The following is a 17,494-nucleotide window of genomic DNA, read 5'->3' as shown; positions in this document are numbered from 1 at the left end:
GAGAAAAAAGGCAAAAATTATATAATACAGAAGAAAATATCATTATTACCAGGATTATTTATGTATTATGTTAATAGTTTGATCAGGAATAGTAAGGCATTAACTGAACAAAAGGATCTTAGTTAATGCAAAAATCATTTTACCTTCATGTTGCAAGCTAATTCCATTAGTTTTTTTGCATTTTCTTCTGAGCGGTATCTCTTAGGAAGCTGAACCCTGAAGAACTTCAAGGCACCTTCAAAGTCTGTCAACAGTAGGTCATCCTTGGAAGTCTTGAAGAAAGTAAGAAGATACAACCACATATAGAAAAAATGTATGCCATAAAGAAGCATAAGAAGCATTTTATAACCCCTGCACTTTTATAATACCCGGAAAATATTTGTTAGTTTTGTCAGAGCCCCCTACACATATCCATGGTCGGGGACAATGAGAGTATTGACTACTTAGAATGAGATTAAGATCAACATATTGACAGTGCTGAACAGGGAATGCCAGATAACTCAGCTTAAGAATAAACGAGTACCTTTAATAATCCAAGGGCGACATTAAAAATAACACTTATTCCCTAAAAGAGAAAAGACAAAAAGAACAATTTCAGTGTTTATATCTGGACTAGTATGCTATTTGTTCTCAGAATACCCCACATTTTTAGAGAAATTGCGGAAACTTAAGTAAGGAAATGCATTATCTCAGAACTGCCCTGAAAAATAAAAATATTGTAGAGCCAACACTCAAAAGCTACTAAAAGTAGACCTAGTTTCTCATTTTTCTTAGAGAAGAGCTTTTCTTGCCCCATTCTCACATTCAACAAGAAAGAATGCTTCTCCAAAGTATTCCATGCTTCCGAAGCAAAATATAAAGTCATGGTCTATCAGTAAATAACTCCTGGTGGAATTTTCCTTTATCTTGTGCTGTTCCAATCCATGTACAGTAACCACTCCATCCATGAGACCAATATTCCAGAACTGAATCTGCTCAGGGATCCCTCCAATCTGCCTTCCTTCATCTAACCATTCCAGGAATCATGCGGGCAAAGGACAAACGAGGGAGGGACTAACCTCTGTTGACCAAGTTAAACTGCTAAAGTTTCCAGGCCTCAGTTTCTATAACTAATATTCTCACAAGGGTTTTTTTAACCCTTTAATTAACTGCAAAATTTATGTGAATTAATTAGCATAACACCTGGTTTTTAGTAACTATTTAACAGATGGTTGCTTATAATAGTGAAAAACTAGATACAATTTAAATGTTTGGGATTAGAAATTTGTTACATAAATTATAGCACATCCAAATAATAGGATACTTGGCAACAAGAATAATTGTAATATTTGATAATGTTTATTTCTTCTACTGTTTCTTAGAGCATCTCAAGCTGGGTGGTAGATACAAATTCTTTACGAATTTGTATGTTTTGAGTATGGCATAATGAACACAAACAGAAGGAAATTATGGATGTGTATGTTCAGATATATATAATTAAAAAAGATACCAAAGACTATATACAGTATATATATATTTAAATATACACATATAATATTTCAGATAGAAATTACACACATACATATGAACAGAAAGGCGGAAAGAATATAGACCAAACTATTAAAAGTAGTTAACCTCTAAGGAGTGGGACTAGAAGTATTTTAAATTCTTTTAGCTTATGTTTTCTATAGTTTAAGTAGTAAACATATATTATTTTTATAATTAGTTATTTTTTCTTAAACATACACTGCCCCCGCCCTCCAACCCACAAAATCCCTGAACTATGCTATGGCAAAGACTGTTACTTACTCCAGTATCTATTTTCTTGTTTGTAATAAGTTCTCAATTTTTTAATTCTCAAATTCCTATCTGGCTTGAAAAACAAAATCCCTCTTGTAGCTAGATGTGGTCATATGACTAAGACCTGGGCATAAGTAAAAATGCTGGGTGGAACTTCTGGGAAGTCTCTTTTAAAAAGAGGGATACATCCTCCCCCATTCCCTAACTCTACTGGCATGAATACAGATCATCATGGCAGGAGCCCTAATCCACCATAAGGATAAGAAAGAGCCATACTCTATGGCAGGGGTCCTCAAACTTTTTAAACAGGGGCCAGTTCACTGTCCCTCAGACTGCTGGAACGCTGGACTATAGTTTAAAAAAAACTATGAACAAATTCCTATGCACGCTGCACATATCTTATTTTGAAGCAAAAAAAACAAACAGGCAAAAACACCCGCATGTGGCCCGTGGGCTGTAGTTTGAGGACGCTTGCCTATGGAAACGCAGGCTACTTACTGCAAATGTTCTGACTTCTTTTACTTGAGAAATACTTTTATTTTATTTAGTCACTGTTATTTTGGGGTTTCTTTATTAAATACAACCAAGCCTAATACTAATACAAATGTCTAGTATAGTATGTATTTCATAGCAGAGTGTATCTTTAACAAACGGAGCTTTTAGCCCAAGGAAGAGTCATTTAAGCCTGGATTTCCCAAAAAGAAATAAATGAGAACAAATTCTGCTATGACAGAGATGACACAGGAAGTACACTGCAAACGAAAGCCAAAGTGCTGTGACCTCTGATACATACCTCACATAAAAGCAGGTCGATGATATGAAAGACCATGTAGAGAGGAAATTTTGCAGTGAAAAGCGTAAGAAACCACTGGGAGGCATACATGTGTGCTTCAAGGCTTATATCCAGGAAGTGGTTGTACAGGTCAGGAATGTACTCCTGAAATAGCAAACTAATTAGTTCTGGGCACATATGCATCTGTCAAACTCCCACTGAGGAGGCTCATAAATCTACCAGCAATAGGCCAAAAAAGTCATATACTTAATGTTTTTCTAAAAATCTCCAAAGTGCTCAGAAGAACACTTATCATCTGGTATTAAGCTGGCACTTGGTTCTCTTTTCTAGATCACAAACTAGCTCTAAATAAAGAGGAATCCCCCTAATGGTGACAAGTATTTGGGAAGCCAATTTTCTTTACAAGTTATAAAAATGTTTAGGGAAGTTTGTTCCACTTATGAGAATCCTAACCAGCTTGGTGAATACTTCTTTACTGTGGAAAAGGCCAATACAAAATCATCTGCTCTTTTGGATGTTTATCAGATCACACTTACCAGGTTCACATGTAGTTAATCCTGGCATCATCATCACACAGTGAGAAATGATAAAAATAAAACCTGTCCTTAACCATGGAATGGCTAAGGCAATTATCATTGCTCCCTGGGATCACATTATCAATCTAGTTTTCCCTAATCCTGTACTCTTCAGTCAAACATAAGCTAGTTTCTCTTTTTTACCTGCATGAGGCGCTCCAACTGGTAAAATTTGCAATGCAAATCTTCAAAGTTTTGCTTGAAAAGTTCCCTGAGGCCATAGTCAAACATGATCTTGACCAGAACACTGAATGCCTGTTCTTCAGGCATCTGTAACAGATAGGCGAGAGGGGGAGGGAAAGCGGGGGGAGGGGGGGGAATCACAAAACATACTTAAGTATGTTAAATTCATATATTCATATAGAAGATCAAATTAGTCTTTTTATTGTCTCAGCAGAAAATTTAGTGCTATAAAAAACTTGGGTCTAAAGTTACATTTTATAACATTCATTCACTCAGCCAAGAAACAGTTAATGATGCCTACTCTGTGTCAGCACTGTTCTTGTCCTCAAGGAGTTTCCATACAACTATTATATATTAAATGTAAAATGAATTAGAAAGATCACTAATAAAAAAGAACAGGAAGTTTTTACTTTGCCTGAGGAAGTCAGGAATAGGCTTTGAAGAAAGGACAGAATTTGAGCTAAGTAGGAAAAGGCTGATACACAGTGTAGGTGAGACAGCATTTTACCTCTCTTAGCTGCTATTCATTCTAGTAAAACTATTTCTGTTTCCTCATTGCTGTTAAAAACATAACTTGCTATAGAAGAAGTTTACACATTCTAAGGCTTGCAGTAATGCTTAAGATGCTTGCAGTAATGTTAAAAAGTACTACAAAAACCGTCTTCACTTCTATTTACAAATGCTATTCATTTATAATAATACCTACATCTTCCAAAGCTTTATGGAAAAACAGTTCTCTGAGAAGCTGTCAAGAAGTCTAGTTTTCAAAAAAGGGGAAAAAAATCCCACTGTAAACATTATTTACGGCTTGGTGTGACTACAGCAAGCCTTCAGAACAGTCAAGGTGGCAGATAGGCTTCTGTGGAACAAGACAGAGGTGGGCTGAAGAACATGGAAATCACTGAGAATAAAGCAGAGCTAAAAAGCAAATTGGATTAAGTAACAAATTAGAAAAGCATAGCAGATTATTACTGGAAAGGTAAGAGCATTTGGGGCAAAGACGAGATCTTTGAAGTCTTTGTCATGGAAACAAAGTTCAGTTTGCTACATGTGAAGGAAAAGGTGGCCTGACCCACAGTGATGATTCTCATGCTAGGTAGCCCATCTCTCCTCACTCTGAAACAAGCATTTATCTTAACAGTATGGCAAGCAGCAAAGAGTTAAAAACAAGCCACCGAGGATTTGATCAGAAACTCACTTTTAAGGGGTTATGATACTTAAATAAGGATAAATGTCCGTTGGCTGAAGGTAAGAACAAAGATAAGTCTCACATATGTTGTGAGACTTCGAGATATAAACTCTGATTAAAACAACAAAATAAAAACTTGACCTTTTTTTTCTTATTAATGTCAGAGCTTTATCATATTTTCACATGACTACCAATACTAACAAGCTAGGTTCACAGTTAAGAAAAACCAAAGTAGTTTCTGTTTTATTTGTACAGGCTGAGCATCCCAAATCCGAAAATGTGAAATGCTCCAAAACCTCAAACCTTTTGCTGCTGATGCTCAAAGAAAATGCTCATTGGAAAATTTTGGACTTTTAGATTTGCGATGCTCAACTGGTAAAATGCAAATACTCCAAAATCTGAAAAAACCTGTCCAAAAACACTTCTGGTCCCAAGCATTTCAAATAAGGGATATACAACGTGTATTGCAACCTACACAAAATGGCTTAATACCCTCCACAAGCTCCCCATTGCTTAAAGAAGTAATATCTAGACTCACTGACCTGCCTCCATGGCTGTCCCTAGCTCTCCCCCCCACTCCCCATCACTCAAGTTGTTCTAGTCACACTGCCCTTCTTTGGGTTCCTTCCATATTCCCAGTGTTTTCCCGTTTCAGAGTTTCTATATATTGTACTATTCACTTTGCCACTGATGTTTTACTCTGCATTCTCTTCCTTTTAAAACTGTTTTATCATTTTATAACATTAAAAAGAGTCAACACAGAAAAATACAAAAGAGAATGATATCTCTTCTCATTTTTCAAGTTGTACCTTAAAGGTTACCTACCTCCTCAGAGAAGCCTTTAACCTAAATAAGCCTCCCTGATAATTTTTTTTTTGTTGTTGTTTTTTGTTTTTTTTGAGACAGAGTCTCACTTTGTTGCCCAGGCTAGAGTGAGTGCCATGGCGGCAGCCTAGCTCACAGCAACCTCAGACTCCTGGGCTCAAGCGATCCTTCCTGCCTCAGCCTCCCGAGTAACTGGGACTACAGGCATGCGCCACCATGCCCGGCTAATTTTTTCTGTATGTATTAGTTGGCCAATTAATTTTCTTTCTATTTATAGTAGAGACGGGGTCTTGCTCTTGTTCAGGCTGGTTTTGAACTCCTGACCTTGAGCAATCCACCCTCCTCGGCCTCCCAGAGTGCTAGGATTACAGGCGTGAGCCACCGCGCCCGGCCCCTCCCTGATAATTTTAAGTCAAACTTTTTTTTTTTCTTGAGACAGGGTCTTACTACAGTAAGACAGTGCCGTGGTGTGATCACAACTTACTGCAACCTCTAACTCTCGGGATCCTCCTGCCTCAGCCTCCTCAGTAGCTGGGACTAGAGGTATTACACCTCCCCCAGCCCCACGCTAATTTTTCTATTTTTTGGTAGAGACAGTGTTTCGCTCTTGCTCAGTCTGGTCTCAAACTCCTGATCTCAAGTGATCCTCCAACCTCGGCCTCTCAAAGTGCCAGGATTACAAGCATGAGCCACTGCACCTAGCCGGCATCAAACTTTAATAAACCTTCATTGTACCACTGAAATTAATAACCATAGACTTGTATAATTAAAGTTTGCTGGATTCACTAGCTCTGCATCCATAAGGATTGGGGCTGTGTCTACCTTATTTACCTCTGATCTCCAGCACAGTATAGACCATAACAGATACTCAAAAACTCTTTGCTGACATCACCTGCAGGGCATTCTTGCCAAGCATTTTAAATTGAATCATGAGAAAATGATGAGACAAACCAAGAATGTGAGACATTTTATGTGACAATTTGCCAGAATTTTTCAAAACTATCAAAGGCACATAATACAAAAAAGGCAAGAAGGTAATTTAGATTAAAAGAATGTCTTGATTAGAAAAAAGCTATAAAGAACCCTATGGAGTAGACAATTGGGGGGGGGGAATTGAATGTGGATTGTGCATCAGACATTACTGAATCAATGTGGAATTTCTTGGATGTGCTTGTGGTATTATGGTTATGCTGTAGAATGCCCTTGTCCTTAGAAGGCACATGTTCAAGTATTTAGGAATGAAATATCTTGATATTTGCTACTTAATTTTAAAAAATAATTTCAAAAAACTTTCTGGAATAAAAAATAAAATGTGCATATATCTGCATGTCTGTGTGTAAGAAAAGAGAAGAGAGATGCAGAGAGAGAAAAATAGAAAAGACAGTGTGGAAAATATTAATTGGTAAATTAGGTAAACAATATTCATATTAACATTTTTTCAACTTTTCTATAAATTTGAAAGAAAATCAAAAAGTTCGAGGGCATAGGTCTTTGCTGAGCAAATGAATGAACAAAATGGCACTCAAAGAAAGCCAAAATTTTCTGCCTTCCTCCCAACTCCAATAAATAAATCCCCAAACAAATGTTAATGACAGTGGCTACTTTAGAGAAGATAAAATATCCCCAAGGGTCCAACCAACACTGAAGTACAGCGAATCATCCTAGTAACAAAAAGAAAGTCTATCCTTGTACTAGTTTTCAACACTGTTATTCATTCTCATCAAGTTTCTCTTCCATGATATTAAGTTAATTTACGGAAAAAGTTTCCAGATACAGGAGTTAAAACTCATGTCTAAGAATCTGACCAAACCCAATATAAAACTGTGCTCAAGCCTAAGGCTAATATAAGTGAGGCAGGCCATGTGTAAGTCAAAATAGAGACCTAATTACTCACATGGAGAAGCAGCACAGCAGCAAGAAATGACTGGCCCTGGCAATAGCCAATCTCCTCATCATATACGGAATAAGCCTGGAAAAAAAAAACCCATCAGGAATGTAAATGAACATAGGCACTCATGGGTCAGGGCACCCCTACAGGAATATAAGACCCTGGAGGATGCAACCCACACCCCATTGGAACATTCTGATGGACAATGAATGATACCAACAATTCTAATCTCAACTTTTTCTTTACAATAAATAGAACTGTCACCATGATACTTCCTGTGGCCAAGGAGTGGGGAAGGTTAAGCAAAAACCACTTTAGCACTAAAAAAAAAAAGGTTCTCGTATTTCCTTGTTGTTCATGCTATTCCTTCTGCCTGGGATGGTCTTTTACTTTCTTCTTTGCCTGAAAAAGACACTCTTCCTTCAGACCCCAATCTTATTCCAACTACCCCAGAATTAATCCCTCTTTTCTGTGTGCCTCTGTGGTTAACTGCTACACATGCATGGTGATTACAGCACTTACCACACTGCATTTTGACTGCCCATCTTCTCTACTGGATTGTGAGTTTCTTGAGAACTAGGGTGATGTCCTATTCAACCTAGCCAGCACCTCACCGTAGCATGCACTTACTAAACACTGTTAATGTTATTCATTTTTCTTTCTGGGAAAAACTCTCTTAGCAAAGACACCAGAATACAATTTTTTCCACAATACCAGTAATAACTTTTCTGATAAGAGGATTGCTCTGAAAGCTCTGTGGGTTCCTCTGGAATTACTTCTATTTTTCTTGGCAGCAAATGATTACTACCCATCTCCTCTGAACATTATCTTGAATAGAATATTGACATCTAACATTCCTCATGGTTAACTCTTTGATTCTTTAGAGTTCTGTTTTTATGATTAATATTTATAGTTCTCACATAAACTATGGTAGAAAGAGAAATTCTTATAGATTCAAGATGTTATGCCCTGTTTGACCAATTTATTTCTAGTGATACTCCCTTTTTCCTCCATTTCTTTTTTGTGCCAAGGTTCCTGTGTGTCCCAAGAAAGAAAATTAGAATTATGTTTAGAATTTATCTCTTAGCAAAAAGTTATGTCAATGCTTATCAAATAATGAAGTTTATAAATGGGTTTTATTAAATAGCTTTTAAATGGTGAAGCTATAGCTTTTAAAAACACAGATATTATAATTACACTTTCATAAATTTAGGCAGAATTTAATGTAATCTTCTTATGCCCCTTGATTTCATCACAGCTTATCCGATAAGAGAGCTACAGAATGAGAAACACGTATGTTTTCTCCAAAGACAAGATATGCAAAGAGGGCTTTAGAAGCAATCTGTTTGTAATACGAGGTACCACTTTCCACCTATCAAATTAATAAAACTTAAGAAATGTTCATGCTGATGCTGTTAAGACTGTGTTATAAATAAGTAGTAATATATGCCAACACAGCTCTTTGGAAAGCAGTTTGGCAATGTCTTTGGAGTTATCCATCAATAGTTTATTAGTTACAAAGGAGCAGAGGTTTTAGAGTTAGTCAAAGTTGGGCTTAAATACCACAACTGCTAATATCTAGGTCTAGATCTTTAGGCATGTCACTTATATTCTTTATTTGTAAGATGAGAATAAACATAGTATTAATATCATAGAGTTACTACATTAACTTCTTCTCTTCAGTCCTCTCATTTAAAGTGCTCAACACATAGCATAACAAATTATGTAATAGGATGAAAATGTATTGAATTTCTACAGGTGGAAAAAAGGGGATCATATTTTTCAGACTGATGGAAGAAATTAAAAGAATGCATACAGGCATGAAACTATATATTTGAGAAATGTTTGGCGTATAAGGTTCATGTTGACTGTAATGAAACATGAGGAAGGCATTTCACTGATTCACCAATAATTTTTTTAATATTAAAAAAATTTTTTTTTAATTATGAGTACATAATAGTTATATATATTCATAGGGTACAGGTGATGTTTTGATACAGGCATACAATGTGCATTAATCAAATCAGGGTAATTGGGATGCCCATTCCCTTAGGCATTTATCATTTCTTTGTATTAGGAACAATCTAATTCTACTTTTTTAGTTATTTTAAAATATACCCTAACTTATTGTTCATTATAGTCACTTTGTTGTGCTATCAAATATCATTCATTCTATCTAATTATATTTTTGTACCCATTAACTATCCCCACTTTGTCCCTCTCCCCACCACTATCCTTCCTAGCCTCTGGTAACTGTCACTCTACTCTCTATCTCCATGAGATCAACTGTTTTAATATTTAGCTCCCACATATGAGCAAGAACATGTGAGATCTATATTTCTGTGCTTGGTTTATTTCACTTAACATAATGTTCTCCAGTTCCATCTATGTTGTTGCAAATGGCAGGATCTCAGTCTTTTTAACGGCTACATAACATTCCATTATATATATGTACCATGATTGCTTTATCCATTTATCTGCTGATGGACACTTAGATTCTTCAACATTTAATGAGCACCTACTATAGGCCAAACACTATGCCAAGTGCTACAGATGCTACTATGTATAAGAAATGATTCATGTCCTTGAAAACATCACAGTTCAGTGGGGAGTTAGACAAGTGAATCAATCAAAGCACAGTGAGAAGTCCAACGTCGCTAAAGCATAAAATATTTGGGGAAGAAGTAGCAAGGGATAAACCAGGATACATTATAAAATACAGGGCTGTCCATAAAGTATCCAGCCTGGCTGGACAGCCCTCATATCTTTTTTTTTTTTTTTTGAGACAGAGTCTCACTTTCTTGCCCAGGCTAGAGTGAGTGCCGTGGCGTCAGCCTGGCTCACAGCAACCTCAATCTCCTGGGCTCAGCGATCCTACTGCCTCAGCCTCCCTAGTAGCTGGGACTACAGGCATGCGCCACCATGCCCAGCTAATTTTTTTTGTATATATAGTTTTAGTTAGTCAATTAATTTCTTTCTATATTTTGGTAGAGACGGGGTCTTGCTCAGGCTGGTTTTGAACTCCTGACCTCGAGCAATCCGCCCGCCTTGGCCTCCCAGAGTGCTAGGATTACGGGCGTGAGCCACCGCGCCCGGCCAGCCCTCATATCTTTAATGAGGAATCTAGGACCAGAAAATGATCTCAGGAGGTTTCATTTCATTCTATGGATTATAAACCTTTAGCATTAAAGGTTTTTGTGGAGGCCACTGAAATGATCCAATTCTGGGATAAACTTGGAGCAAATAATGAACAAACTAGAACCCAAAGGCAGGGAGACTAATTCAAGGCAGCTTTTGTAAAAGTGCCAGCAACATAAGATACTGGCCTGTACCAGGGCAGTCCAGGGAGAAGGAAGTGCTGCTAAAAAAGACATCAATCATATCTAACTCAATCTGGACAAAGGACTAAAAAGAAAACTGACAGAAATAATTACATCTTTAGGAGGACAATGGCATGGGGTGGGGGGGGGGAAGAATTGTTTTTAATTAAAAGAGATACAACAATTAAATGTAATGTGGATCTTGTTGGATCCTGATTGTAACCAACTGTATAAGGACATTTAAGGAAATCTCAATGCGGCGTGGCTCTTCGATGGTATAAATCAATAATGATCTTACTTTTTAGAGATGCACAGTGATGAATTTAGAAGCATGAAGTCTAATATTTGCTTTGCAGTACTTCAGGAAAAAGATAAAAAGGGACAGATGAAGCAACTATGACAATATGTTGATAAATATTGAATTAGGGTTTGAATTAGGGTGGGGGATAGATACAAATTCATTATACTAATCAACTTTTGTGTATGTTTGAAAATTTTCATGATATAACATGTTTTTTAAATGAACTCTATTTTTAGACCTGTTTTTGTTTGCTGTACTTGACAGACTTTGGCATGGAGATTAATTGGCAGCTGGAAACTCAGACCTTGAATTAATGTAGATCAATGTAGATCTGCGAATATGTGTGCAGTGGTAATAGCTGACGTTTTGGGGGTAGAAGAGATCATGCACAGACACAGTGTAGAGCTAGAGGAACTACCAACTAAGCACCTGGGGGAAGGCCTCTGTTTTAGGAGCAGGCAGAGAGAGATAAAAGAGTTGGTGAAGTCATGAGAGAGTGACAGCATAACCAAGAGAGTGAAATGTCAAGAGAAGAGAGCTACGAAGAAGAGCATGAGCTAGGAACTAGAGTACAGTGGGGTCAGAAGTATATAATGAGAGGCCAGCGGCAGTGAATACAGGGTTTCTTTCCAAGAAATTCTGCAGTAAGGTGAGGGATAGCTGGAGTGACTGCTTAAGTGGGGAAAAAAAAATTGAGAAATAGCTATATATATAAAAAAAAAGGATGATAAGAGAGGAAGACTACAACAGAAATTATAGCTTTGCAATCCTATGGAAAAATTAAACTTAAGAAACATTATTCTACACTCTAACTGCCCTTAGGGTTTAAATTGTTTAATTTATCATTGGTGAGCCTATCCTTTATTGCTAACCTGTCCTAAAACTAGCTGTTAATTTTTCCTTCTCAATCATAATATATGAGTTCCTTAAGGACATGTCTCATGCCTTGCCTGTACTTTTTATATAGCAGATGTTAAATAAGTGCTTGATTACTTTTGGGGGGTTGGGGGTGGGAAGACTGAAGACTAGTTCTGAGGACAGATGAAGGTTGAAAAATTCTGGTCCCAACTTCTCCTTTGATGGCCTTGTAGTTCTGATGTACCAAAATCCATTTGAAAATGGATTATTGAAATTGAACAGACTATCATTTCCTTTATAGTGTTCATGTATAGACCTTTTGACAGAAATCAGTATTTACCACCATTTTTTATGCTGCAGTGCTGTAGGTCCACCTGGATGGGCATCATTACTTCCTACTTTTGGAATGGTAACATAGGTACCAAGTTTATCACTTATAATATGAATACTGAAAAGAAGATTACAATGTTAGAGGGCTCAGAGGCTCTTAACATAAAAACAAATTTTTAAATTTAATTTTTCTTTTTACAGAAATATGATATTCCTAAATAAAAACAAATTTTGAAATTCTAAATATGGAGCCAGGGGTCTGTCATCTGAGAACTGGAAATGATGAAAAAGGAAAAGAAACCCTATCATTTTATTCTGATTATTTTCTGTTCTTTAATGAGTCTAAAATGGTGTTGTTACCTTTGAATTTATGAAATCTGATTATTATTATTTTTACATGAAATACCTTGCATATTTTATATAAAGAATCTTGTCCATCTCCTCCTGTGTCCTTAAAGTAGTCATGGGCTGGGAATGTCCTGTTAATATCCCGGGTAATAGCACTGTCCTGGGGAGACTCCTGTGGAAACATGAGGAGGAGGATTAGTTAGGTCAATCATGTAAATACATAACTATACCTAATACCTAATACTTGTTCAGGTTTATACAACAAGGTCTTCTCATTTACATGCTTTAAAATGTTGCAAGGACATACATATACATATGCATAGCCATAGTTGCTGCTTCTTTAGGGACCAACCACTCAAGCAAAAGCCAACATAAAGAGGAAAAAAGATGAAGAAAAGTAACTTTTTACTCTATACATTCCATGTTATAACCCTATCCCTATTGCAAAGAAGGGCAGCTGGTGACCCTTCTTTTCTAAGAGGGAAAATGTGCTATTCAAAATGGATCTCCCACAGGAAAATATTCAACCTAATCTCAAAAGGAGGAGGTAAAGTGCTCCTGTTAGAAAAACTGGGTAAAAAAATTACTACTTTCATTTATCCTTTGACATGAAGCCCATGTGCCAGTTTTCAAATGGAAAGAAATTTCTTAATTGGGTTTTGTTTTAGGGACAAATGGCATAAGAATGCACACAACCTACTCAATATGAAACAAGACCACCAAATGCCAAGGGATTCAAACAGACTATAGGAAAATAGCCTTTGCTTTTTTTAATGGACAAAAACCATTTCCTCTTCTATGAGTTAACTAAAACCAAACAAATGTCAATAATATCAGCAACCCTTCATAAAACATACCAATCACCCAGTTATTTCTAATACTTTCCCCTTGTTAAATTTCATTTGCTTAGAACTGGCACACAGAAGCATGACCTTCTACTTTAACAATGCATTATCTTCATAGCTAGGACAATAGAGTTGATTCTCCTCAGTAAGAATACATCATAATTGGTACAGCATCCAAGAGCCTGACAGTCTTAAGATGAAAAAGGAAAGTGATCCTCTTCTCTGGTCCAGGAATTTTTCTAGCCTTTCAGGTAATCATGTTCCCAGGGCTATGAATATTTTATAGTTTTGGGATTTGAACTGACAAACTTTAAAGCCTAGGCTCTTTCTTAACCAGTAAACTATTTATACTTTCAAAGACATTGTCAAATTGCTTTCCAAAGTGCTTTACTCACCTATGTTAATACTAGTTATTAACACAGTCTTATTAACAATTAAAGCAACTCAGAACTGTGGTGATCTCTGACAAAAGGAAATAATCCAAGGTGAGACCTAAGACTACAGCAGCTAGTTCTATGGTGACAACTTCTAAGTTATATATAGCACATGGAGAAGGACCTGAAACTGAGCTGTGGTCTGGGGGTATTTCCATGTACCAAGGAGAGTAAGCACACAGAATTTGGGGAGGGCAAGGTGGCTAACTGTGGGGCATAGTACTGGAGAGGAATAAGCTAAATAGAAAGAGAGAGTTGTAGAGCTATCTAGAAGGGTCCCTATGAGTCATGAATCATAATGAAAAAATGATAAATGGGACACTTCATCAAAATTTTAAAATCTTAATATTTCAAAGCTACTATTAAAAACATGAAAAGGTAAGCCACAGACCAAGATGATTCAGAATATATAACTCTTAAAATTAAAAAAGAGACAAACCAATTTTAAAAAAAGTGGAAGGCATATAAATGATTGAACAAATACTTCACTAAAGAAGATACAACACATGGCAAATAAGCACTTTAAAAGATGTCAACATTATTAGTCATCAGGGAAATGAAATTAAAACCACAATGAGATTCCTCTCATAAATACTTAAATTAAGAAGACCCAAGATACCAAGTGTTGGCAAAGGGGCAAGAAACAACTGTACACTGTACAGTGTACACTGCTGGTGGGAATGCAAAATGGTACAAATACTTTGGAAAAAGTTTGGCAGTTTCTTATATCATTAAATGCATACCTGCCATACAACCTAGTGATTTCATTCCTAGGTATTTACCCAACAGAAATGAAAATATAAATGCATGCAAAGACTTGAACTCAAATGTTCATAGTAGCTTTATTCTTAATAGCTAAAACTGAAAACCAGTGATTCACATGAATTTACTCTAGGGATTCTATAAAACAACAATGGAAGCTTTGAAATAAGCTAAAAATGACAGCCTACATTTTAAGACAAGAATGAAGTTTAGAAAATTAGATTGAGAATTGAGAGGAATATGGAAAGTTCCAAAATATTTTATATCAGTAACATTAATCACATTAGACTGATGGAGAAGACAACCTAAAAAAGACACATGGTTATTGCAGATATATATGATTTGGAAATTCAAATTCACCTAGGATAGAAAAATAACAAAAAACTGAAAACATTCTGTAACTGTTCAATTCTCATAAATCTGCCATCCCTTATCTATTGATCATGGGAGTAGAGTCATCAGAGAATGAAAGGGTAAATGCCCCGGAGTAAAGGTCAATTTGAAAATTCACACACTGAATTTTTGAGGCTTTCAAGAATGATAATATTGCTTGACATTCTCTGAGGAAAAAAAAATAATAATAAATCAAGGAGTTGCATGTGAACAACTTGCTTAACATATTTGGTCTTAGGAAATATGCCGAAGAACTTGGAATAAATCCATTTGACTTGCCAGAGATCAAGCCATTAAAAAAATGACCCAGAAATTCTAACAATGACAAATTTAGTAAATTCCTATCAGAATGACAGCATTAAATTTGAAAAGGTTCTGAAAATAAAGCAACATTATGAATGATCCCTTCCTAATAGAACACAGCAAAGAGCTTTTGCAAAATATCCAAACCAAGAGCTTATAAAATTAATAAGCTTTACCCAATAATACATACTCTTTTTATTTCTAATGAGTTAAACACAGATGTAGATGATGCAGAGAGCTTGCTGGTGCAACGCACATTGGATAACACTATTCATGGCCCAACTGATCAAGTCAACCAAATATATCCTCTCAATAAGGCAGCAATTAGTAAAATGGCTTGCTTCACAGATAACAAGCTTTTACAAATGTACTTAAGGCAACAGCACAGAGATGGAAACCCTAAAAGAATAGGCAATAAATATATTGTCAGTTGGTATGTCCTGAAAATTATGTTATGGCACTGGTTATTTTTTGATCAAATGGTTTTGTGTTTTGGCTGCTTCGTTTATTGCAAGAAAAATAGCTTTAATCTCCAGAAGAAAACTAAACCGCTACAGGATTATGCAGTACTGACATCCTGCAAACCTTTTCTGTAAAAGGTCAGATAACAAGAATGTTTGGTTTTGGGGGCCATTCAGTGTCTCAATATTCAACTCTCCCTTGTAGACTAAAGACAATAGGTAAATAAGTGAGCACTGCAGTGTTCTAATAAAACTTTATTTACAAAAAAACAAGAGGCATGCTGAATCTGGCCCCCAGGTGGCAGTCTGCCACCCCCCCCCACACACACACCGCTCTAAATACACAACACAGTAATTTGCTATGGGCAACATGACCAAATATTTTTATTATGAATTTAAATATACTGACACATTACTGTTGATTAATTTTATATATGTTTTGCCCACAGAAATTCTGTCACAAACAACCTAGTATAACTTGAAATGTATACCTCTTTGAACACTTGCCTTTTTCATGTAATAACAAATGCTAAAAATGTTCGCTGCACTTTGAAAAAGTCCATTCTCCAAAAGTCTGTATATGCAATGTAGTAAAGGTTTAAATGAAATCCTGTAATTACAGTGGCATGCCATATCCATTATATTTCAACCAGCAAAATAAACAGTATATGTAGCTCAGAAATGATAAACAAATACATTGACACATGTTAGACTGGCTAAAATAAAAATACCAAATGTTGGTGAAGATATGAAATGAATGGAACTCTCAATTGTTGCTAATTGGGCGTGCAAAATGATATAACCACTTTGATAAACTACACAGCAGTTTCTTGTAAAGTTAAATATATAGTTAACTACGATGACCCAGCAATTCAATTCCTAATAACTTTATTTGTAATAGCCGAAAACTAGAAACCCCACATGTCCATCTACAGAAAAAGAGATAAATTATGGCATAGTCATATAATGAAATACTACCCAGCAATAAAAATGAAACTCTAACACCTGCAACAACTTAGATGAATCTTAAGAACATTATGTTAAGCAAAAGCCTACGGTGATGGAAATCATAAAGTGGTTACTTGGTGGGGGCAGTGGGTGGTAGGGTAGGAAATCAATTGGAAAGGGGCATGAGTAAACTTTCTGAGATGATAGAAAAGTTATCATCTTTGGCTGGTGGCTACACAGACATACAACTTGTCAAAATGCATCAAATGAACACTTAAGAGGTGTACATTTTACTGTATGTCAATTATGCTGCACTTACAAAAAATACTTATCTCATTTCCCACCTGCCCCCACCAATGTTTCTTAAGATTTCTCTATTTTGGTGAATGGCAGTAGGTTTTAGCACCTTCTCTACCATATGGTCCCAGAACCAAACAGATTTCTGATTTTAGCTCCCACAAAAGATCACTAAGCTGAAGATCTTCTCTTTTCAGCATCTGAATTCAGCTTCTTCTATTCACTTCTAGTATATTATACAAGGCCAGACCTATGTTTCATCTTACCAAAATTAATAACAGCCTAAATGATTGCCTTAGTCATTTTGGGCTACTATAACAAAATACCAAGAACAGCAACTTATTTCTCACAGTTCTGTAGGCTGGGAATTCTTTTTTACTTCCTCATAATAATAATACTGGGGGACGGGGGGAGGATAAAGAATTTCACCACTCAGATATAACTGTGGCTAATTATTTGGTAGACATATGCCTACCTTTTACATAATTATTTTTACAAAATGAGTTTAGAATTTTTTATTTATTTATTGAGACATGGTTTTGCTCTATTGTCCAGGCTGGAGTAAAGTGGTGTCATCATAGATTGTACTCCAGTGACATATACTGTCACACTGCAGTCTCAAATTTCTGGGCTCAAGTGATCCTCTCGTCTTGGTCTCCTGA

General features: G+C 36.2%; 1 protein-coding gene across 5 annotated transcripts in view; it reads right to left on the bottom strand.

Moving 5' to 3' along the window:
- The window catches only part of RABGAP1 (RAB GTPase activating protein 1), a 155,861-nt gene that overhangs the window by 27,865 nt on the left and 110,502 nt on the right, over nt 1-17,494 (bottom strand). For all 5 annotated transcript variants that reach the window (XM_076009019.1, XM_012771822.3, XM_012771823.2 and 2 more), the window contains 6 exons: nt 12,448-12,561; nt 7,239-7,313; nt 3,292-3,417; nt 2,573-2,716; nt 524-565; nt 144-272 (listed from right to left, as the gene is read on the bottom strand). In XM_076009019.1, coding sequence (XP_075865134.1) covers nt 144-272; nt 524-565; nt 2,573-2,716; nt 3,292-3,417; nt 7,239-7,313; nt 12,448-12,561 — 630 coding nt within the window. The remainder of the gene's footprint in view (nt 1-143; nt 273-523; nt 566-2,572; nt 2,717-3,291; nt 3,418-7,238; nt 7,314-12,447; nt 12,562-17,494) is intronic.

Source organism: Microcebus murinus, chromosome 12, assembly GCF_040939455.1.
Source record: "Microcebus murinus isolate Inina chromosome 12, M.murinus_Inina_mat1.0, whole genome shotgun sequence".
Classification (NCBI taxonomy): domain Eukaryota; kingdom Metazoa; phylum Chordata; class Mammalia; order Primates; family Cheirogaleidae; genus Microcebus; species Microcebus murinus.
Note: the sequence above shows the minus strand (reverse complement) of the source record. Positions and strands in the feature narration are given on the sequence as shown.